General features: G+C 42.6%; 1 protein-coding gene across 4 annotated transcripts; it reads left to right on the plus strand.

Moving 5' to 3' along the window:
* The first annotated feature begins 1806 nt into the window (after nucleotides 1-1806).
* cspg5b (chondroitin sulfate proteoglycan 5b) lies at nucleotides 1807-24199 on the plus strand. Of its 4 annotated transcripts, XM_036145053.1 has the most exons (7): nucleotides 1807-2522; nucleotides 10681-11449; nucleotides 13322-13510; nucleotides 13669-13747; nucleotides 14199-14261; nucleotides 20219-20377; nucleotides 23213-24199. In XM_036145053.1, exons 1-7 carry the CDS (start codon nucleotides 2438-2440, stop codon nucleotides 23798-23800), a joined length of 1932 nt encoding a protein of 643 aa, XP_036000946.1. In that variant the 5' UTR covers nucleotides 1807-2437; the 3' UTR covers nucleotides 23801-24199. The 4 variants fall into 4 exon arrangements, with proteins under 4 accessions (XP_036000946.1, XP_012734368.2, XP_012734366.2 ...); XM_012878914.3 differs by lacking the exon at nucleotides 14199-14261 and having other exon boundaries at nucleotides 1808-2522; nucleotides 23213-24198; XM_012878912.3 differs by lacking the exon at nucleotides 14199-14261 and having other exon boundaries at nucleotides 1809-2522; nucleotides 13669-13831; nucleotides 23213-24196.
* The last annotated feature ends 230 nt before the right edge of the window (nucleotides 24200-24429 follow it).

Below are 24429 nucleotides of genomic sequence, written 5' to 3' on the forward strand. Positions count from 1 at the left end.
TAGCCTAGGGTGACCGTGTTTTGATTTGCATAATGGTGGACAGTTGGCCCAGTTGTGAAACACTGGGCGGAGTATCTCTGTTCACTTACAAGAGATTCATAATTTCAACATATTTAAGTATCCCTTCTCTGTGTAGTTTTTAAAAAAAAAAAAAAACTGTAAATTAACAAACTTTCACCAGTCAAAAGTACAATAATGAGATAAATTATAGAAATGATATACTCTTTTGTGTTAAAAATTAACCTGTAACAATGATGGCTCACTTTTCAAGTCATTTTGAGCAATTAAATAAACTGAAATCCTTAATAATTTTCTTATACATTAAGTATTCTTTTTTGCATTGTAACAACTATAAAGTAGCAGTTTCACAAAGACACTTATTTAACAATCCAAAATGTGCATACTCCACACTTTAGCTTTCTTCTTCATCTCAGTTTCTTTCCTTCATCCTTCCATATTTTTCTGGAGAGTTGATCTTACCTATCAGTTGGTTGCTCAACAAATAACCATGAAAGTCTGCAAGAAGTGTCTTTGAAATTATATTGCACGAGTGACCTGTCATGCTTTTGGCCTCCTCAAAATATCTGATCCACTTCTGGTGCACCCCAACCCTTTTCTCCAGGGTAACAACAAAGTCAGCGACCTCGCACAGCTTCTTTATCTTTTTCGGTGTCCATGTGACGTAGGAGCTCTGTAGTGCCTTTTGTCATACACAGAAAAACGTGTGACAGCTTTGCACAGGGTCCACTGTCAGTGCACTGTCTAGAATGTTGCACAAGGAGGCTTTATGCTTTACATCAAATAAAACACTCAGCTATTGTTTATTAATATGCTGCACAGCATCCCACAATGCTATCGCTATGTTCACATCTACACACACGAACCACACCAAGAGGGGAACACCTCAGGTTTAAAAACACCCTTAAACTAAGACTCTGTGAACCAACCTCTCTCATACGTTAAAGATTTTACTTAGTAGGTGTACATTTGGTGCAACTGGGGGTTCTTGCATGAATGGAACACCTCCTTCTGCAGTCTGCTGCCCCTCAAATTCGCCCCCACACAATCACTCCCTATGCTGAAAACTACAAAAACAAGCTTTTTACTATGTTACTTATTAGAAATCTAAACACAAAAGTATCTTCTTAGCGGTGAGTAAGCCAGTTTAACTTTGACCAATCTAAATATGAAAGGCTTTGCAGAGATGGCCATATGCGGTCCAAACCTCATAATTCATAAAACCCCAATACCCCTTTAATGTAGCACCGATTCAAAGGCTGGGAATCAGACCCTTGCTTCAGCTTCATCAGCCACCCGTGATATGCGGTAATATTTTCTAATAGTGCATACCACCTAGGTGGATATCCATTCCTTTTGACCAGACATGCACTATGCAATGCATATTCATTTGATGTGCAACAAATAATGTATTTTCCCCTACTTTGTTCCCCGTCGACATTACCACCCTGGAAGGAAAGCCATACCTCCCCATGCCCAAAAAAAACCCCACCAGTGACTGGTGTGTTTGTCCCTGTGTACAATGTGAAGTAAAGTCATGCTGTCCAGGGAGCACTAAGCATCAGCGAAGTCTGCTTTTATTTACCTCAAGCCGATGGTAAAGTGATTAAGCAGCAGACGCTATTGTCTTGAGTCTATATCTTAATATAACATTAAGAGGATTATCCAGGTCTGTGCTTGCACACAACTCTTTCTGCTGGCAAAAGGCAGCACGCACACAATAACCTACTGACACATATACACCACCCAAAGTGTGTGGGGGGGCACGCACAATGTTCTCATGCATCTGAGCTGGGGTGTAAAATGGAGCATATTGACGTGCGACTGACAACAGACGCTGCGTAAATCCCACATTCACTCCTGTTCCACACGGATCGCATGTGCTGAAGCGGGACTCGAGAGGTGTGTGTGTGTGTGTGTGTGTGGATAGACGTGTGTGAGCGTGTGTCCGCTGGCACTTTGACACCCGAACGCATTGTGCGCGCACGGTTCCGCTCAGACAGGCAGACAAGTCAAGTACGAGAAAGCCGCGTGTCATTAAAATCTCGTCTACGGAGCCTCCGCTGATCGCGCGCGTCATTACGCTACAACTACAACTCCTCGCGGCGTTTTAGCTGCCGCCGCCGTCGACGGAACCCCAAAGGCGCACACACCGAGCGAGGCGCGCGCAAAGGTGCGAGAAGGACAGGCCAGTCGCTTGGGGACAATGGGACCGTCCCCGCGCTGTTAACCAGGCGAGAAATCACACACGCAAAAAAAAAAAGCGGCATGACCCAAACGGAGCTGGTCTGAACTGCGAGGGGGATCCGCCGTGGATTAATTGCGGCCGCATCTGACCGGTGAGAGGAAGGGAAGAAGATCCGATCTTTTTTTTTTTTTTTTTTATCAGCGTGTCCAAGGGGAAAAGCTAACCCGCACCATGGGTCGTGGAGACAGCCGTTTGGAGACCTGGCAGGTGCTGCTGACCATCTCCATGCTCATCATCCCTCTGTTTGCACATAACGGTAAGACCAGAGACCCACCCTGCGCGCGTGCGTGGCAGTTTGGACATTTGTGCAAGGTAGCGTTCACGTGCGTGGATCACCTGCACTCGGACGGTGGTTTAATAAAACGTGGCAAATGTACAGGTGGAGAAGCGACATTAAGGAAAATATTTATTCTATATCAATCGCATGGGAAAGATCTGCATTAATTTACCATTGCCAGTATATTGCATTACTGCCACACCGCTATTAGGTTTGTTCAATTTGGTAAAGGTGGCAAGAGGGGTGTGATTAATTTGGAGCAGCAGATGCAGGTGTAACATTTTAATTCCAGGGGTCATTTGGCTGTTAGGAGGCTTTTTACCCTATATTTCTTACTGATATCTAGTAACCAATATAATAAATGACTATAGATATTGTCGCTGTTGAATAAACCGAGTGTATGAAAAGGAACACAGTCAGTGTAATGTCTTGTAATTGTATTCCTTTTTATAATCCAAAATCCTCATTTAAAAAGCACAGACGTTAAAATACAACCTTTGGTTATGTTATTTGTTCTAATATTGTTTATTAACTCCTTTATGACATTATAGTTGCTATTTTATTCAACGTCAAGTCTATTATGACAGTGGTGGAGAAAACCTCTTCTTTCTCATTAGGCCCTTTATTAAGAGGATTTGATACAAGCTCTAGGTCTGTAGGTTACATATTTATAAGTGAGATATGCCCACGGATGATAATATTCTCTGCGGTGCGTCCCTAGACAAAGGCGGGATTAGGTGCACCGTGGTCGGGCTACATGAAACCCATTGTGCCGCTAAAAAGCAGTGCATTCCTACAGACTATTGGGGGGTGGGGGAGTGGGTGAACCGGTCAAGCTCCATCTGTCTTCCTCCTCCTTTTTTGATCCCAATTCTGCTTTGCCGGTATTTTTCCAACGTAACACGAACAACGACTGGAAATGGGGAGGAAAGAAAAAAAAAATCTTCCAAGCGTAAAAAACCGAGCGCCGCCGCCGCTGCCCAGCAACAGGGTGGCTCGTGCCCGTGTGTGTGGGGTCGCTGGGGTTCACGCGGGAGCGCGCAGACTGTACCCCGCGCCACCCATTCCTCGTCGCATCCCTCGGCCTCAATGTGTAGCCAAGCGTTAACGCTGACATATTGACCGGCAGAATAGGCACACATGTCTGGCGCGAGCCGATCCGTCGCGTGATTTAAACCACATCCACCACGTGGCAAGGTGGATGTGATTAATTAGGAGCAGGACATGCAGGTGTGTCCTTTTTTTTTTTTTTTTTTCTTTACTGTGGATTTCACAATGCTTACACAATGTGCTTGCTTATACAATATTACAATAACACAGTAATGCAGTAATAAAAATCAAACAATATCTGCAGTAAAGCATATATATATATATATATATATATATATATATATATATATATATATATATATATATATATATATATATATATGCAGAAGACAAGTTTCACTGTAATGTACAATCGCAATGACAAAGATTTCTTCTTCAAAAGAGAGGCACATATGATATGGTGCATTGGTATTCCTTTTTTGTACTTTTAAGTGTGTCTGTAGTTTCAGCCTATTTCTTAGTACAGGGCTGTAATTTGCATGCATCTGTTTTCACTATTATTATTATTATTATTATTATTATTATTATTATTATTATTATTATTATTATTACTATTATTATTATTACTTACAATTTTGACATTTGCTTTATTTATTAACTGATCTACCAATGAGCAAAAAGTGTTTGTTGGATTTTTTTTTCAAGACAATTTATCAAGTTAAAGTGATAGTTAAGGATGTGAACTATAGTTGGTCCTGGAGGTCGAAACTAATTTATTATCCCAGTGTTGCCAAGACCATGTCGGAGTTCTGATGTCTTGAAAACGTCTCCAGTTTTTAAAATGCTTGTTTCTTTATTTAGGCAATTTGAGAACAGACCTCTGGCCTTGTAACCTAGGGGAGCAAGAACAGCGTCTGTCTTTTCTGTATTAATTAATGACATTGTCTGGCAACCAGAAGGTTGTGGGTTCGATTCCAGCTTCCCCCTGCCACATGTCGATGTGCCCTTGGGCAAGGCACTTAACCCCAAATTGCCTACCGAGCTGCGTCTCGGTGTATAAATGTGTGAGCGTTAGTGAGAGCGACTGGGTGAATGTGGCTATAGTGTACAGCGCTTTGGGTGGTCAGCATGACCGGAAAAGCGCTATATAAGTTCAGTCCATTTACCATTTACCATTGGGACCCATACTCCCCTTTGACACAGACACACTGATCATAATCAACTATGGCCAATTGGTTTAACAGAAATGTTAACATTGTGTCATCAGTATAAGTATGATAAGAGATTGTGTATCTCTCCACATTCGGAGATGTGGAAAGCATGTAGGTGCTATGTACAAGTGGCCTAACAATGCAGCCTTGAGGAACCCCATATATGACCTCTGTTTGTTCTAATTTATACCAGCCCAATGACACATTAGCCTCGTGAGACCATCCTGATCTCGCGAGCTTTCAAGGTTTCACTCGCAGATCAGTCTGGCTACTCTTCGTTAAAGAAAATTTGGAGCCGTTCACCAAACGAACATCCAATCAGCGTTGGCTTTGAGGCGGGTTGAGGTGTGACGCAACGGGAAGCGCGACAGTTCAGTCTAAAGAACATGGGGGCTTCAGCCGATGAAACTAGCGTTAGCGTGGCTATCGAGCAAGTTTTATCGGAATTACAGAGTATTTCTTTGCTGAGCTAACGAGCCTTTACCTGCAGCAGCAAGAGTAGCTTGGCTTGTGGTTGTGTTTTCGTCGTCGCTCTGTTACGAGTGACGACGAATCTGATTGGTTTATTTGGCCCGTCTATCACCAACATAGGCCAATCAGCTAACCAGTATTTTCGCCCCTTCCCAAAATTACTTCAACGGAAGGTTTCCAGATGGATATGCGGAGCAAATCTATCTGGCGGCGTCAGGTTAATGACACATAGTCCCTGCGTGCCAAATAAGATCTTATAAGTTCTGAACTGGTTTAGCAATTGACCAGACAAACCCACCTTTCAAGTCTACCAGTCACTATGTTGTAATCAATGGTGTCAAATACAACCACTGAGATCAGGGAATTGCTGCACAGAAGTTTTAGATGCATCATTGTTAGGATGTGTGTCGATTAAAACCTTTACCAATGCAGTCCGAATGCATGGGTTTACTCAAATCTGGCTGGAAAACACAGAACAGAATGTTTCTTTTGTCAAAAAAAGAGTTGATCTTCATGGAGATTTATCAGATATTTCCTCCCAGCAGCTGTTAGACTACATCACCAGCACTGCTCTGAACAAACCAGAGAAACTGTTCATCCCTGCGGCTCTTTGCACAGAGCTCGATACTCTTGCAGATAAGCCGATTTTTGCACAAATACAAAAAATGCAATTTGTAAAGGGACTCTTTTATCTTGTTACGCTGTATATTTTAGAATCCACATTTGCAATTTGTTCAGAAATGTGTATTTTTTTTTTTACTTTGTATTTTTTGTCACAACTGTATAGTTTCTTAACACATCCTTACTCTACAATTTACTCATACATACAGCTACGAGTAAATTATTATTTTATTCAATTAAAAATGTATTCATGAACTGCTTACTCCAAATCTTTTCCAAAATAGTTTTGTTAAACACGGGTCCCATGATTACCGTTTGTTTGCGGCATCTCTGCAGTCTGTAGCACCTTTGTTTGCAATCAAGTATGTTTAATATTTGCAGTATTTCAAATGCATAAATGATAAGGCTAATAAATATTCCAAGGGGACCAAGTTAAAATCAAATAGTTTAAGCCTGTTTTTCTGTGAGTAAAGTATCATAAGTCTGTGAACTAATTAAGTGAACAGTTAATGAATCCATAAATGCATAGCAATGTACTTTTCTTGATGCAGCCATGCGGACATGGATTGAATCCAGACTCCTGGGTGCACTGTCATATGTGTGTGTGTGTGTGTGTGTGTGTGTGTGTGTGTGTGTGTGTGTGTGTGTGTGTGTGTGTCTCTGTGTGTGTACTGCCTGAGTAACTACATGCTGTGAGGTCCATCTGCCCTGCAGCCCTGGTAAGCTCATGATATGTCAGAATAGATCAGTTTGTCAGCATTTTTCACACCATAACACACTGAAGGAGGCGAGGTCTGGGTGGTATTTATAGTTTAAAAACAAGACAAACCCCACAAAAGCTGAAGTGTCGGGGCTGGGTCCCCTGAAATGCCCGGAACAAAAATGATGAATAAAATATGACCGCATTCTCAATTTTTCACATTTCTGTCTTGTAGCTCGACTTGCACACGTTTGGTGTTTTTAAGTTGGCGTCTCTTTCCCAACACGTTTCCCTCATGTTTCAAGCTGCTCTTGCTGCTTCAAGGCTCCGCCCCTAACCAATCAAAGTGACCTCAGGTAGAACTTGTTACCATGGTGACTCGCTCAATGCCCTGCCAGAGGTTACAAGCTGAGTGGCAGATAAAGGCACAAATCACAGCCTGCCAAAGACAGGTGTCACTTAGCAAAAAAAAAAAAAAGCAGAGAGTTGTGCGTTCAGTGTGAGCATCTTGTAATCTCCCCGTGTGCCTCTTTTACTCTTGGACGCTACAGAGGCTTCCAGCTGCTAACAGGGATGCCGCTTCAAGAAAGTCTCAACCGAGCAAATTGGCAGATTGATCTCTTAACTGGGAACTGAATCCGCTGCAGTCGGTTTGAGTCGGTGGATCTGTCTCTTTTCACGAAAGAAAAGGGGGGGGGGGAAACACAGGCCTTCGGACTCGTTCCAGCTTCCTTCTTTTCCCAGAGATGGAGCTGGCATCCAGCGCCTACTGACTGGCCTGGGCGATTGATTGAAAAACAGGGGAGGGGAAGGCGCGCTAACACTACATTCTCTGTTTCCACTGCAATTCCCTCGCCCCGCTCCTCCTTTCAACACAGCACCTCTTTACATCTCACCATGGCAACTGCACTCCGTGAGTGTGTGCGAGTGAGGTGAATCTCATAGCTTCTCAGCCGCCGCAGCCGCCGCCGGTCTTCGTGACTCGAGGCACGTTCAGATGGGGTTTTTGTTCGAGGCCTGAATGAAGAGCCGCGTATTGAAAGGTGGCACTTCTTATTGAACGGAGGGATCCGAGGGTGGCGAAGGAAGAGAAGCCATCCGGCAAAACCTTTTGACTAGGTTTAGCGGCAGAAGTACACCTAAATAAAATTGTAAAAGAAACGGCACTTAAAAAGCACTTTAGTACCATTACTGGCCACTTATATAGCCTTTTGCACATCAAAACACTTCACTTTCTCCCATCCACACCCGTTCACACGGTGATTTGCAGTTTGAGGGCAATGTGCCATTTAGTGCCCATCCAAGGAAGGTTTGACATGTCGTTCGGGGAGCTACAACTGAATGGGCAACTTGCCTGTTGGAAGAAAACTACACACCGTCTTTCCATTTAGGGCCAAGCAGGGACATAAGTAGAGCGTCAGCACTGTGGTGAAGCGGGCCAAGTCTGCATCTTTGATGCCAGAGACCTGGGTTCGAACCCAGTAAATATTGCACCAGTAAAAACTCTGCCAAGTTTGTGCGCAATTGCATTGACTTGCCGTGGCAATGCCTGAACTCACATGCTCTTCTTTTTTTTTTATTAGATACCAAGCATTTCATTGGAAGCAAATGTCCTTCCTTTTAAAGACTGCACTAGCCTGATGTTGGATGGATAGGCGTATGTTAAACGCTAATTAACCTTCTGCTGCCCTAGTTGATATAGCAAACATGTGGTTTACTCTGCACAGAGTCCAAACTGAGCATGCGACATAAATGCTATGTGTGGCTGAGAACTAACACATCCACCCAGAGCAAACCATCCCTACAATGGACGCTTTCTTTCAGCAATGGCAGGTAGTGAAATATATGGTAATCTTGTAGGGTGCCAAAGATTTGATAGAGAGGCGGAGCTTCATCTTCTGTCAGAACAATATCTCCAAATGTTCTGCCTGAGCTACAGAGTGATAGTTTGCATCAAAGTCAAAGGGCAGATCTCAATCCAGTTAAGCATCTGTGGCAAAATCAGAAAACTGATGTGCTGCTCACTAAGCTGTGAGCACAGTGAAAGGTGGCTCTACAAAGTATTGACTCTAGTACATAAAACCCTTAGATAAGATATTCAAATTTGGGGTTTATTTCTCCCTGGGGATAAAATCAAATTTTCAATGTTGGCCTGGTTAAAAGGCAAAATGACAAAATGATTGTCATGTAGAGTGTATTGTGACAAAACTCGAAAATGTTCCACTGGTTAAAAGTTTATTAAGGTACTGTGCATAAGGGTCCTTAGGTAAACCTTCACTGGTTTAGCTGTGGATGTCACTTTGTAGATTTAGTTTGAGTGCTCAGTAGGCAGCCCACATCATATTAAGAGCATTCCATTGGTCCTTACTTGTCTTACCTCGTATCAGACCCGTGCCTGAGTCCTTCTCCCCAGACTGCGGGGTGCAGATGAGTGTGACCAGTCGGTCTCTAACCTACTGCTCTAAATCCTGATCTAATCCTCGCCCAGTCTCAGTCACTCAAGCACACTGGTCAGTCACTTACTGTACCTAATCCTGTATCACCACATCCAGACTGCACACTCACGCCCACAGCTTTTGTTTTTATTTCTTTCAAAATCAAAATCTTTAAAAACCCGCGTTCTGAACGCTAGATATAGCTCGCTGTTTTGAGGCAGCCGTCTCTCATTGAGGGTGCGATACATTTATCAAAGACGGCTGAGTGAATCTGGTGTATTCTGCTGGGATGTAAGCCTGGGGAAACCTTCAGACATTTCCTCAGAATGCTGTAAAGAGACGCCAACGTTGTTCGTAAACAAACAGAGCTGGTGTCTTGGGAATATCTAAGAAGCTCAGATTTTCCTTTAGATAAGATGCCAGGTAATAACCGCCTCAACTCAAATAGCTCTCTTTCACAGTCATGCTGACAGAGACTGTCAAACTCTGTCACGATTGATTTTATTCAGAATCGTCAGCTTGCATGTCAGGTTGTGCATGTAGTCTCGTTGTAATGTGTCAACCGCGCACACCACACTTATTGGCACCCTGGTAAAAATGTGTGAAAAGTAGTAACATACAGTAACGTCACTGAAATTGAAAAAAGAAAACTGTGTAAAAATGCTGTGTTCAAAGTCTTTTAATTGTTTTTTAACAAAATTATGAACACAACCCTTATTGTCACCCCCAGTAATTCCTATGAAATAAATCTAAATGTATTGTAAGTGAGCAATTTGATTCATAATAGACTTTTTACTTTTATATTATGAATGTTTATAAATGTCTTTCTGGCATCACATGATGCGACTTTAAGGCCTGCATCCCTGAGCCAATCTTAAAAATGGCAAAAACAGGACTAATATATTCAAGTATATCTGTGGGCTAAATTAAAATGGCAAGTAGTTATACCTGCCGATCTATAGTCCAGGGAATATGGTCATGTGGGACAGATAAGGCTGTGTAAAAACCCACCAACAGATTGGTACTTTGAAGCCATCAAATCGTCATGGCACATATCAGAAGCTATATGTTCTTCCTGTCCTATCCTCGCTGGCCTAAATGAGTAGAGTTTGCTAAGTTTGCCAAATGCTCCTGGGATTTTAACTGGATCTGTGTGTTGGAGGCTTTGAGGTCTGGCCAGCCATGGACTGAGTTTTGAGGCAAAAAAACTCTCTAGGTGGGATCGGCCTGAAAGAACGGAACAATATATGTAAAAAAAAAAAAGCTCTTCATCTCTATTGTAGCATGGTGTAGAACCTGTGATGCTTTGGGCTCATTTCTCTTCCAAAGACTCTGGGAATCTCTTAAACAAACTCTTTGAAATAGCTGAAGATTTTGAATAAAAAACAAATAGCTCTGACCAAAAAAACAAACAAACAAACAAAAAACTGGTTGTTTTAGGGACTTTCTGTAAGACAACGGACTTCAGTAGACACAAGGCACAAAAACAAGCCTAAAACAGAAATAATTTAAAGCCTTAGCTTTGACTTAAAAGTTGACAGTTCAGTACAGTTTGAGTAGGAATGTGGAAGTAGTGTTAAAATATTTGTGTTATTTTTATTTTTTTTTTTTATCAGAGCATCAGATTTATCAGTGTTTCTGATTGACAGGGCGGCATTCACTGGCCAGACGCCATCCTCACCACAACCACTCGTCCGTCCACAAGGAGGCCTTGGACACCAGGATGGTCCTCAGTGACGACTCAGCAGAGCGTGAGCACCTGATTGGGGCTGGAATCGGTGCCAGACTCCCGCTCAGGTCCACCAGGCATCACCACTTCCACAAGCACCATCACATGGATTTTGTGGAGGAGGACCAGCATGGGGAGGAGCTAACAGCGGGAGGGGCGGGGCCAGACCATCCCGGGAACCCGCTATCCGATGACGTAATCACGGTGGCGTTTCACAGTCCGGCGCCAGATGTTGTGCCCGCCGACGTCACTCTGGATTGGGCGAAAACCCCCAAAGCTCAAAAGCAGAAAGGCGGAGACCCCAATAAGTGGACCCTGAATGATTATTACGACTACCTGTCTTCTGACAACGACGTCTCGGCGGTAGATACTACCCCAGAACCTGAACCCACCCCTTCACCTCCGCCTGACATGCTGGATGAGAATCCGCTCCTGACAGGTTCTCCGGCTGTCCGCGAAAATGTAAAGCCAAACTCCAACAGCGGGTCGTCTTTGCCGGCCCCTCCTATGCAGGGACCGGACAACAACGACGGACTGGGCGTAGGTGGGGCCATGGGTGCGGACGGCTGCAGGCTGGGCTTTCTGCTGTCTGGCCCAGGAGTTTGCGTCTCTCAGTGCGACGTTGAACCAAACTTTTGCTTCAATGGAGGGGTGTGCACCGTGGTGGCAGGAACGGGAGCCTTCTGCAGGTGAGCTACATGACAAGGCTTCAGGTCGGCTTCGTTTTGCAGCGACGGATCCCTTTCCACGCGCGTTTAACACATTGCAAACAGAGTGTTGCCTTCCGAGTTGACACCTCTGATTAACTGCTGGGGGCTTTCGGATCGAAAAACATTCACCTTTCTGATTTGTCTCGTGCAATCAATCTCTGACGTTTTGTCCTCTTGACACAAAGGGAAAGATTAAGGGGCACTACATGCCAGCAAACACGCACATGCACAAAGACATAAGGCCGGCTTAATGTGTCGCGCGGGTTCGTCGAGAGCACAGCAGGGTCCCCCAGGAGGATTAGCTGCGTGTTTTGAGGTAAGAGGTGAAGAGAGCACGTGGCAGTCGCCTGCCGATAGAAGTGTGTGAGGAATATGACAATGGAGAGAAACACACAGAGTGCTTCCTCGCCTGCAAGATGCAGATGTGCAACAAAGACCGGACGCTTCACTTTGCAACCATCTGTCCAATCTGTCCATTCAAGCTTGGTGACAAACTGTTGCTCGTCATATCCTACCTGTTGAGCACACTAGCAAGCGTGTGCATAGATGCATACATAGGCTTGCACACGGTTTTAGATGTTTTGCTGTCAGTTCCGCAGGTAGAACAGGTTAAGGGGAAAAAATACGAGCATGTATGCATGCACGTGCTCTGATCCTTTGATCTCATTAGGAGCGAGGCTGCTTTGTGGACCGGTTGCCCCACATAATACACAAGGACCGACACACTCCTGTTTCAAAATGTCGTACACCTTGCAGTGAGACAGTACCTTGGCAAAAGTTTCTATACAGCTTGAGCGTTTCAGTGTTTTGTCACACTGCAGCCTCAGACTTCAGTGCATTTTACTGGGATTCAATGGGACAGGCAAACAGACAGTATCACACAACTGTTCGGCGTCAGGGTAATGATTCAATTCAGTTCAATTAAATTTTATTTATATAGCGCCAAATCATGAAACATGTCATCTTAAGGCACTTTACAAAATCAAGTTCAATCATATTATACAGATTGGGTCAGATTATACAGATTGGTCAAAAATGTCCTATATAAGGGAACCAGTTGATTGCTTCAAAGTCCCGACAAGCAGCATTCACTCCTGGAGAAGCGTAGAGCCACAGGAAGAGTCGTCTGCGTTGTCCATGGCTTTGCTGCAATCCCTCATACTGAGCATGCATGAAGCGACAGTGGGAAGAAAATCTCCCCATTAACGGGAAGGAAAAACCTCCAGCAGAACCGAGCTCAGTATGAACGGTCATCTGCCTCGACTGACTGGGGTTAGAAAAGACAGAGGAGAGACACAACAAGAGAGACAAAAAAGCACAGAAGCACACATTGATCCAGGAATCTGTTCTACATTAGATAGTAATAGCGGGTGAGCTACTACAATCTAATGATCAAAGCAGTGTGTTGTGCATTTGTTTTTGCCTCCCCCTTTTACTCCGTTCAAGTGCCACCATTTGCTTTCAGAAGCAAGCGAGAAGAATCAGTGAGTCCACTTATGAAGTATGAGCTGTAGTCTTTTGCAAAATGTGGAACACTGTGTATGCTTTTGCTTTTGCTTCAACTTCATCATTCATCACAATTTCTAATAGGTGTATCTCTAAAAATATCGATTAAAAAAGTTTTGAAGTTTTAAGTTGTAATGCCACTATATGAAAAAGTCTGTGCGGTATAAATGCCTTTTGCAAGGCACTCTAAATCTGCCTGTACCGTGAGCTCACAGAACAAGCCTCTCGACGCCGGCTCATTAGCAGAAAGTGTTATTATCTGCAATGTCAAAGTGGTAACAGCAGTTTAAATGCTAATTCAGCTCTATTCCATATCTGCCTTTCTCTCCGCCCCTTTGTGTCCAGGTGCAACGTACAGGACTACATCTGGAATAAGGGCCTGCGCTGCGAATGGGCCGTCACAGAGTTCCAGGTGCTGTGCGTGGTGGTGGCCGTGGCCTGTTTCGTCTTCCTCCTGCTCTTCATGATCGTCGTCTTCTTCGCCAAGAGCCTGTACCGCCTCAAAAACGAGAACATGCGCCTTCGCAAACGCAGGTGTGTGTCTATGCTTGGCTCCCCTATGGAGCGCGCAGAGTTTGTTTGACTTTTAATGTGACTCATTTTGCAGCGAACTGAGAAAAAAAAAAAAAAAAGAGAGAGACACTTCCGTAAATATTTATTTCACGCGTGTGCCCCTCTCTGCGTTCCCGCAGTAAGTACCGCCACCAGAGCAGCGAGCCGCAGACGGATGGCCTCTCGGTGTCGACGACAGCTGACGGGTCACAGCCAAATGTAAGAAAACTGTGTGACACCCCTCCGCCTGCCCCCCAAGCTCATACTCACAACCTGGCGTACTATGACAACATTATCTGTCAGGTATGCTTCCACTCTCCTCTTGTTTGCTCTAGGCCCTCTGTTTTCAGTATTTGCTGTATCTGTTTCTCTTTAGCTCTACCCTTTGTTCTCGCCTGCTCTTCATTATGTTCTCTCTCTCTCTGCTATGCCTCTGAGCCAGCTTACACTGTGATTTGTTGTATTTTATGGATCTGTCTCGTTCTGCTGCCGTGTGTGTGTGTGTGTGTGTGTGTGTGTGTGTGTGTGTGTGTGCAAGTTTGCCATCTGTCGGGTTGAACTCCAAATCATCAGTTGAATCAAAAGATTTTCATTAGACTGTCCACTTGCAGATGAGTTTGTGTGGCATGTCTGTGTTTAACCATTTTCATACCCACCAACCACCCCTCAGAGGCCATCAAGAACCAACAATCCCTGGGAGTATAGGCACAGAAAGCCTTGTAACCACTTCCAGGTAAGCACGGTGGAGATGTCCGCTTTGCCTCCTCTCCCCTCCCACCTTGGCTTCAGTCCCACCCACTGTGCAATTATTAGCTGTCGAGTCCGCGGAGAACCCCACCTCCAACCCTTCTCTCCTGAATCCGTGCGCACTCCAGGTGAAATGACGGATGACCTCTCACGAGACAGCCGTTTGTTCAGACGCGTTGTGCAGTAGCCTGATTAAACACCAGGCCGCTGCCTCGTTTGTTTCCTTTTCTCACCCGCGTCTCTGCAGCTTCCCGAGGTGCTCGGCGAGGCAAAGGAGCCTCCATTTCCCTCACACAGCACGCGCAGCCATTTTAGCTCCTTCTGCACCTCCAAACTATATATATATATTTTCTGCATCGGATTTAGGGCTGGTATGATGTTATGAGCGAAACTGCTCTGTAGCGGCATTTAAAGGGGTGCAAATGACAATGAATTAATTACTGTCTCAATGGGGGTGGGGTTGGGGGGGTTATTGTCTGATTTGTGTGTCAAAATCTTCGTTGCAGCAGCAAAACAGTGCAATTAGGTTCCAGTTAGACTGCGTTGCTCGGCTTATTTCCTGTGCAGATACCAACAGAGACCATTGGTCCGTGGGATGTAAATGCAGAATGTCGCCGTAAACTTTTAAAACCTTTCATCTGTCGTGCTAAAGTGCACTTAGCGAATCGTGTCCAGCAGCAGCTAAAGCGTGACCGATCGATGGTGCCCTATTTACCGCCTGCTGTTCCGATGACCTTCACACGTCCATGACACTCGACTATATGACCCGCTTAAACATTGATACACTGACTCAGAAACAAAGCTAATAGCACCCAAACAACACAGCAACTCTCTTTCTCTCTCTCACTGATGATAAAGGCTGTTTAACACCGATGTGAAAACTGCAGCACATGCTGATGGATTATTTTTTTCAAAACTCTCCTGTACCTGGGTGAAAAAAACCAAAATTGAACCATTGGGAATTAATTTTCTTTCAACCTGCTCTCAGCTCTGTTAACGTTTCCCTGCAGCGATTATAGATGTTTCTGTAACCGACGGGTCTTCTAAATGTCAGGGCTTAGAGGCTAAAAAGCCACGGCAAGCACATAGTCTGGAGTGCATTCTCTGAAATGTCATACGACTAATAAATATTTTTTATAAACCGTGGACATTAGATAAAAGGGCACTGAGGTACTGTTTCAGCCTGTTTAATAACTTAAAAAGGACATATTAAATTTTTAACTTTCACTCGCCATTAAAGTTTGTGTACAAGCAAAGGAAATGCAGAAAATAAGCTGCAAATAAAGATATTTATTCCATAACTGCTTGCAGTAGTTCCTTCCCTCAAGCCTCTCCTCTAGCCCTCGCTGACATGGGCATAAAACATTTCTTGGACCTACCGTTGTGGCCATAAATGAAAAATTAATTAGCCCCTAAGCCTAATAAATTGTTGGTGCTGCTTTGCCGGCAACAGCTGCCATTAAGCATTTGCGATAAATGCCAATGAGTCTTCCACATCGCTGTGGAGACATTTTGACCCACTCTTCTTTGCAGGCTGTTTAATTTGGCCATATTTCGAACATAAACGGTTTGCAGCTCCTTAAGCCCAGACTTTGACCAGGCCACTCCAAAACAGTTTAGTCACTTTTGAGCCGTTCGAAGGCAGACTCACTGGTGTGCTTCAGATTATTGTCCCAAGTTGAGATCAGGTCTTGAACTGATGCCTGGTTGAAAGCAGAATCCATTGTTCCATCAGCTACGGCAAGTCAATTACATAGCAAGGCAGACAATCTGCCGCATGTTTAAGTCTCAGTATGATGCTCTTTATTTCTGAAATGCTGTGTCAGTTTTTCACCAGATGAAGCAGGATGCAGACCTAACAAACGGCTCCACTTTGTTCATGTTGGTTCAGAGAATATTAGTTCAAACATCACAATGTTTTTCTTTTGGTGAATGCTAGATGGGCCTTTGTGTTCAGTTTAGCTTTTTTGGGGTAAGTATCTTACTTTGAACCTTTCCCACAAAGGGGATTTTATTTTTTGCCCAGTCTCTTTTATTGCTGGTTCATGAACACGGACCTTGAATGAGGCAAATGAGATGACATCTGCATATCTTTAGATATTGCTGTGAGTTCTTTTTTCTATTTCTTGAATTGGTTGTTGATGCGCTCCTGGAGTATTTTATGTAAACTTTTTTTAATTTATTTTTAAGGTCAGCCACCCATAGGAAGGGTTATCATGGTTCCATGTTTTCCTCTTGAGGATAATGACTCTCATTTTTAGTTTATTGGGGTATTAAGCCTTCAAAATGGCTTTTTTATGCTTAAGTGAACTGAAGGTTTTATGGATTCCTGCTGTGGACTCTGAGTAATAGTTATTTTCATAGTTTTAAAACAAAAAAGGTTTGGTCATTGTCTGTGCCTTTGTAACAATATTTTCTTTGTCTTCAACTGCCTGAAAGTTTCCTTGGCTTTGTATTTTGGATCATAAACTTGCTGAAACGTTCATCCTTGTTTCATCTCCATTATTGTTGTAGATGGAAAATGTCATTCTTCCTTCAATTATACGAAGCCTGTATACTAAAGAAATCACACATCACAGATACGGTGTTTTGTGGCTGAGACACACATTTTTACCTCCATACATGGTGTGTATTATGGCATCCAAAGAGTTCAACGTTTGTCTCATCTGACTATATTCTCCCAGTATTTTTCAGGCTTCTCCAAATAATGTTCAGCAAACTTAAAATGTGCTTCAACATGCTTTTTTTTCTGCAGTGCAGTCTTACATGGTGAGCTGAGTGCATTGCTTCGGATCAAGTCCACCTGGCTAATGCAACTCTTTGGATCCTTCTGTTCACTTCACTGTCTGAAATAATGAAAGGAGAACCTGACTGAGGCTGATTTCTGATGTAGTGAGATACATCAGCTGTTCCTAACAAAGCACTTTGCTCTCAGACTGCAGGTCTACTGGTGGTGCCTAGAGTCTCTAAAAGTAGAATGGGAGACAGATCCTTTAGTTATCAGGCTCCTCTCCTGTGGAACCAACTCCCAGTTTTGGTCCGTGAGGCAGACACCCTGTCTACTTTTAAGACTAGGCGTAAAACTTTCCTTTTTGATAAAGGTTATAGTTAGAGTAGCTTAAGTCATCCTGAGCTACCTCTATAGTTATGCTGCTATAGGCTTAGGCTGCTGGAGGTAATCAAGACCTACTTTTCTCACTCTGCTTAGTTCTCCTACTGTTCTCCAATTTGCATTGTTTATTTAAACTTTTAACTTTTTGGTCTCTTTGTCTTTTTCCTCTTTATAGTAGGTACACCTGGTCTGGCGTTCTGTCAGCTGTTAGAGCATCCAGGAGGGCAGATCATCTGCTATTAACATATAGCATAGAAAGGATTCTTGCATCAATGCGTGCTTCTGTGCTTTTTTACCCCAGTCGGTCATGGCAGATGGCCATTCACACTGAGCCTGGTTCTGCTGGAGGTTTTTTTCTTCCTGTTAAAGGAGAGTTTTCCTCCATGCTGTTGCTTGCTCAGTGTGAGGGATTGCTGCAAAGCCATGGACAATGCAGACGACTGTCCACTGTGGCCCTACGCTTCTTCAGGAGGAGTGAATGCTGCTTGTCAAGACTTGATACAATCTGCTGGGTTTCCTTGTGCCTTGGGATGACAAGTGTTGTTAATTGGCACTATATAAATAAAATTTTATTGAATTGAATAGTTCACACCGAAACCTTAAGTAGTTAAGAAATTCCTCTGTAGGCAATGCCCTCACTATGTTTTACCAAAACAAGGTTGCAAAGGTCTTGAGAGCGATTGTTGGTTTTGTCCATCATGAGGGATTTTTTGATTGAAACATTTTTCTGTAGACCTCCAGCTGATATTATTGTGATCTTCATGGCAGGGTTGTGTTTTATTTAATACCGTAGATGTAATTTAGATTTAATTTCCCATTGTGAGATTCTGTGCCTTTTTTGTGCATTCAGCATATTTTCCTTTTTATTAGGCAGATTTTATAGACTCTATGGTTTGATTTTGCAACATATGTGGACCCGACGGTTTGTTACCGCCATCTGGTGTGGAGCCAATGACAATTGCACCTTTAGAAATAATATTTATATATTATAAGATTTATTTAAGATATTTATTTAAGATATGGATAATGTATTCAATAGTTTTTTGAACCCATTGCATTCTTGGAATTCTTTACACTGGTGTTTGATTTGTTGCCTCTTGACAACATTTAACCTTTGTAATGTCATCAGATATGTTCTATTTAGATACATTTCCTTTGATAGGAAACTTTTTGATCAAGCTGTCTGTATGATTTGAATGGATTTGACTTTGTAAAGTGCCTTGAGATGACATGTGTTGTGAATTGGCCCTATATAATAAAATTTAATTGATTTATATTTTAGATATTTATTGAGTCGACAGGTCCTGCATTAATCAGACCTGGGAGTGGTTTGTTAAAGTAACCCACACAATGTGGTTAATCACAGGTTCTCTACAATTTAACAAGGGGGGGGGGGCAACAACCTTTTCAAATAGGGCTAATTTGTATGCAGTAGCTTCATTTTCCACTCAATGCCGAGCAGTCTGTCTTTTTCTGGCTATGAAACCATGACCCCAGACTGAGCTGACTTACATCCTGGCCACTTTATGCTTGGCAGTAAAGTGCTGAAGTGTGTACCGATTATCATGATTGAGAGATGACATAACCACATCAAGGGCACCCAATTATCCATAACCACACATTTCCCAGTACTCCTCCACTCCCAGAGAAATCCCCACAACGTGTGAGGAGAGACACAGTCCCAAGCCTTTCCCTGATCCACAAAATATGTAACGACGTAACTGTCGTGACTCCCTCAGCAACTCCTAGATGATAAAAATCTGATTCACTGTTCTGGATCTGAGGAGTAGCAATCGGTCAGGGCCTCCTTTCCTACAACTCAGAGTATGCTTTCCCAGGGATGCTGAGTATTGAAGTTATTGTGGCTTGAACACACGAAACTCTGGTCTCCTTTATTAAAGACCCCCCCCCCCCCCACACACACACACACACACACACACACACACTTCACTGCAGTCAACAGGTCATGTAAGGAGGTCAGTTGAGAGTCCAAGGATAGTCATTTAGTTTTCAAGCATAAAAACCTGGGTTCAAGACCAATTTTAGAGCTTTAGCTTTCTAATTATATATATTGTGGAGCTATGGTTGAATATTTGTGTTATGTAGAAACACATAAATCCATTTTTGGGACAAAACCTTTAAAACTTAAACAAAAACTAGTAAAACGAGGTAAATTATGTAATCACATATGATATTCAACTAAAAGTTGTCTAATTTAATACAAAGAATGTATTTTTTTTGTTGCTTTTTAAAATATAACTATCAGCTACATCCAGGTCTTCAGAATTGCTTTTACAAAGATGAGAAGCATTAAGAAAATTATTCCTGATTATGAATTTCAGTTTTCACCTCAGGTACAAGTACAGATTGTTTTCAGGACACTTGGGCAGTCTTAAGGTTAAAATCAAATCTGTTAAACAGGTTAAGATGAGAATAATGATAGTTTTAAAGAGAAATGAAAGCACTTTAGCATTGATTATGAAATGTACAAGCATTTGGAGACTTTATAAAGCTGAATGTGTTATTTGAGCTTATTATCTGGTTCGCATCTCCCCTGTAGACATGACTGGACTGAATTTGTCTACTTTTAGTTTAGTTGGGAATTGTCACTGTTCATGTGTTAATGTGTTAAAAACCTCTGCAAAGTCAAAACAAAACCCAGCTATAACCCTGTAATTGCTCTGTTTAGTCTTAGTGAGTGGATTGTGGATCACAGTCTTTTTATATTTTACTGAACTTGGACATCTTTTTGCTTTAAGTGAGAACAAATTTGTCTCTTGAATTAAACATTTCACTTGTCACGTCTCGTGCATGTCTCACTCTCTCTGCAGGATGAGCCTCACAAGAAAGAAAACCAAGCAAAGTCCCCTCAGCCCAAGGAAGAGGGGTCTATGAACATCCTGAACTCCCACTCCCCCAAGCATGAGAACAACCGCCCCGCTTCTGTCGTCCACGGCCACACCCCCAACAACACTGAGGAAAACGCGGAGGTAAACATGCTCCAGAACAACCTGGTGTAGCCAGCGCACGATTAAGTGTGCAGCTGTTGAATCAGACAAAAAATATTTCACAGTGCACACAGAGCTCTTACGGAAAAAAAAAAATGTTTACGCCTTGCTAAGTAAGATTTTCTAAAAGGAACTAAGATCTAAAGTTAAAAGTGAGCACAACACATATTTATAGTTCCAACATGAGAAGCACAATAGTTCTGTTAACGAGGCTGCCATGTTCACACCGATCACACAGTGGCGCCGCTGCCTCCTTTTCTCCTTCTATCTGCCTTTAATGCTGGACTAAAACCTCTGGCTCGGACCAACTACTGACTGACTGTTCTGTCTACTGATGCTCTGCCTTGGTCTTTTGGCCAATGAACTTCTGCATTGTCTTTTCTCCTGTTTCCCCGAGCTCCCCTTCTCCTTCTTTCTCCCCTCTGCCTTTCCCCACCTAACTGTGTCCTCTCTGCCCGCATGCATAGGTGTTATCAACGAAAAAGTGTCTGAAAAAAGTATAATTAGAAAAAAAGAGAAGAAAATATGTGGAAATAAAGTGGATATGTATTTGCAAACTCTTAATGTTCGACATTGCTAAAATAAGTGGATATGTCTAGATTACATGAGGATAAAGTAATTGCTTGGAGTTGATATTTGAATCTATATGCATATATTACACGCGCTGTGTCTTGGTTTTCAATGTGTTTTGCTATCTTTAATGTACTTGATATTCTTTTTTACTTTTTTGGCTATTCATGGAGGGTTACAGTTTACAGTTGTTGGAATAAATCTTTTTAATTTTACTCAGCTTGTCCCCGTGTGTTGCTATGAGCTCTACTTTCCCCATGGAATCTATCTTCCTGTCTGGCTCTTTTCTCTCTTTTCATTTTCTGCATGTCTGCACACAATGATGCTTAATACTTCCCCACTAAATAATAACTGAATGCATGACTGACCCTGCTTTTATGCTACAGTAGGCTGCACCTTACAGATTACGCAGCAAAAATACGATAGTGAATGTGAGCCCATTCAGAACCATGGACAGCTCCTAAAGCGAGACCGCATTAGAAACTCCAATAAAAGCTATTCACCTCTTGCTTTATATTGCTAACTTTAAATTAAACATAGATTTTGAATCATACTTTTGCTTGCACTCATCGTAGACATAACTATACATATCAACGTGGGATGTTTAATGATCTGAATAACTTTCCAGGGCCGTATGCTCATGTAACAAACAGCTTCAATGATTTTTAAAATAAGTTGGGTGCAACTTTGATTTTTTCCAAAGGGAGTCATAAATATACATACAGTCTCAAATATATAAATACTTGCCCACTCGATTTGATTTGATGTCTGCTAACAACAGCCCTGATATTTGTTTGTTTTCAGGCTATGATCTCTTGTTGGCTTTAAAGCCACGCACATTCAGCTCCATGTCGCCACCTAATGGTAAACCTTAGCACCCCAATTTATGCAGTTCAAACAAACTCATAGAAAGATGTCAAGTTTTTAACGACACCTATAATCATTTTTACTTATTTTGTTTCTTTTCAGCTTTAATCAGTATTGTAGCTCAAATTACATTTATTCCCATGCCAATACTTGCCATGTCCACCAGACTGACACCGTACACAGGAATTTAAAAGCACTCCAAGACAATGTCAGTCTACCTGTAATTCGCCACTGTGTCAAACAAAAACTTGAGACATGAACTGGCACTCATTAAACTTCAATAATAGGAAGATTCAGGTAGATTTTATGTCCTGCTGCTGTCCTGATCAGAATTTTCACTGCAATGGGCATGCATTAACAAACCTGATGTTAGCAACCAGTATGGTGGTTATATGAAACATAGCAGTACTGAATGGAAGCTGATAAAAATTTTACTTTTTCCCATAATCAGAATGAGTTTTACTCTTAGGGGGTTTAACAGTGTAGCTTTCATAATTTTAAATTGAAGCTGGCATATGTCACACCACTCAAACTTGTTGGGTTCACCTACAGTTGTTTTTCCATCAATATATGACTTAGGCCCAGGAGTCACTTCAAGCTACTGCATACACATATGGTGGTTATTAAAAGGTAGTCAAACATTTATATAACATTATTGTTAATTTAGCTCCAAATAGTTTTTGTCAGCATGGTGCATTTTAAAATGGCTTATTTGCTTTGAGAAACTATACAAAATGCTTAGTTTTTGTTTCTTTTAGAAACTTTTAAGCTATTTTTGTCTGCTTAGCTCAAAAATATGATAATACATGCTCACTAAACTTTGATTTGATTAAATTTGGCTTAAAATCAGCTTAAATTTGGCTAATGAAACTCAAAAGAAATAATTCTACTAAGACATCTGCAGAGAGAACTGATTTCACTTAAAGCTGATTGTGTGCAGTTGTAGAAACTTTGTTTTGTCCTGTAGCCCACAGCCGTAGCGTTCGGAAATCCAGCTGAGCCTTTCCATGGCATGACTCCTGCACTTTTGCTCCATGAAAACATATCCATCAAAGATTGGTGGGAGCCAACAGACGAGTTGCTATGCTGGTATAGATTGGACAAAATGTTATTACGTGGCTAGAAACATAACTTCATTAATTAACAATTCATGTTAGTTCTGATTCTCTTTAGCCAAATTGTGCTTTTAAAATGTTAATCTAAAATTATACAGCTGCAATCAGTTTTGCACCTCTGTTGTTTTAGGTTTGCACCAAGGAACTGTGTGACATGATCAATCCATCCATGTTTTTTTTTTCTTTCTTATCATTGTTTTTTTTTTCTGCTATGACTCTCCCTACATTGTTGCATCCTTCTGTCCCTGCCATTTTTACACATCAGGATGGCGTCACCATTGGCCTGGAAGTGCTCCTACCCAAAGAGGCCAAGCTCCACTCGGAAGTCAGCCCACCCCTTCAGTACGATGTCTTCCTCTACAAGGTTGCCAACAATGGAGACTCTACCTCTCGTGGCCAGGGAACTGCCCCTAACTTCTCCATCTCTCATCCCATTCCAAAATCACCCAAAACACCCAAATCACCTAAACCCACCACGGAGCACCCGTGCCATAGTCAGGAACCCATATCTGGGAGGCACTCCTCACCCAACCGTCACTCCTCAGCGGGTGGCCACCCATCACCCAGTCGCCACTCAGCCCCCGGGTGTTATTCCTCCCCTGCCTGTCACCCTGCCTCCCCCCATGCCTCCTCCCACCAGAAATGTCTCCCCACCCTCTTGTCTACCCCGCCTCAGCTGCGCAGCCCTCGAGTAGGAGCTCCCAACTCGGGGCGCTCTGCGAGGTGGAGAGACTACCAGAGCGGACCCATCCGCTCATCTCCTTCCTCACCGCATCTCAGCCAGCCTCCTTCATCACCATCCAGGGCAAGGTGCGGCGCAGTCAGCACCCGTTCTCTGCCACCTCTCTCCTGACCAAATGTCTCCTCCATCCCAAACATCTACACATCTAAACGCACAAAAATCTGTCTTAATCCAACCCCTGTGGTCCATTTTGAACTTTTCGTATTAGCACTCTGTAGCTCTTTTATATACTACCCATCTGTGCACCCTCAACAAACACATGTTACCCAGAGGGAAAAGGACATTACCTGGTTCACAAAACTGGAGCTGTAAACTACAAACACAAATCATTCTGTTGTTGCTGCCACCTCAGATATTGTCTTTGATGCAAATAACAGGCTTTCTATGCTCAGGATTAAACCACCTCACAATGAACAGTTGCCACTCCTATAGCATGGTGCCAATGTCAGCAGAGGCTGGGGGTGCAGCTCAAAAAGGCTTCATACTGTTGTAAACTGTTTTATATGAATCTTTTGCTAAAAAAAAGTCTGTATGTTTTTATGTTTCTAATCCTCTATGAATAATAAAGAGAGAACAACAAAATATTGTGCGGTTTTGTGCAGGCAAGAGGGGAAGCAGAGCTGCTGATATAAAGAACTCTGCTTCCACCCTGTGGACAAAGTAGGTATTGCATTTACATTTTCTTTCAATTCTGGTGAATGATTAAAAACAAACAAACACCAATATACGTGGAGCTCAAT

This window comes from Fundulus heteroclitus, chromosome 13 (genome assembly GCF_011125445.2).
Source record: "Fundulus heteroclitus isolate FHET01 chromosome 13, MU-UCD_Fhet_4.1, whole genome shotgun sequence".
In the NCBI taxonomy this organism is placed as follows: domain Eukaryota; kingdom Metazoa; phylum Chordata; class Actinopteri; order Cyprinodontiformes; family Fundulidae; genus Fundulus; species Fundulus heteroclitus.

What these genes read in the sequence shown, in the direction of transcription:
- cspg5b (XM_012878912.3), top strand. Translation starts at nt 2,438, where the DNA reads ATGGGTCGTGGAGACAGCCGTTTGGAGACCTGGCAGGTGCTGCTGACC. An exon ending in GGAACGGGAGCCTTCTGCAG is followed by an intron (nt 11,450 to 13,321) that starts GTGAGCTACATG and finishes CTTTGTGTCCAG; the next exon opens with GTGCAACGTACAGGACTACA. An exon ending in ACACTGAGGAAAACGCGGAG is followed by an intron (nt 20,378 to 23,212) that starts GTAAACATGCTC and finishes TTTACACATCAG; the next exon opens with GATGGCGTCACCATTGGCCT.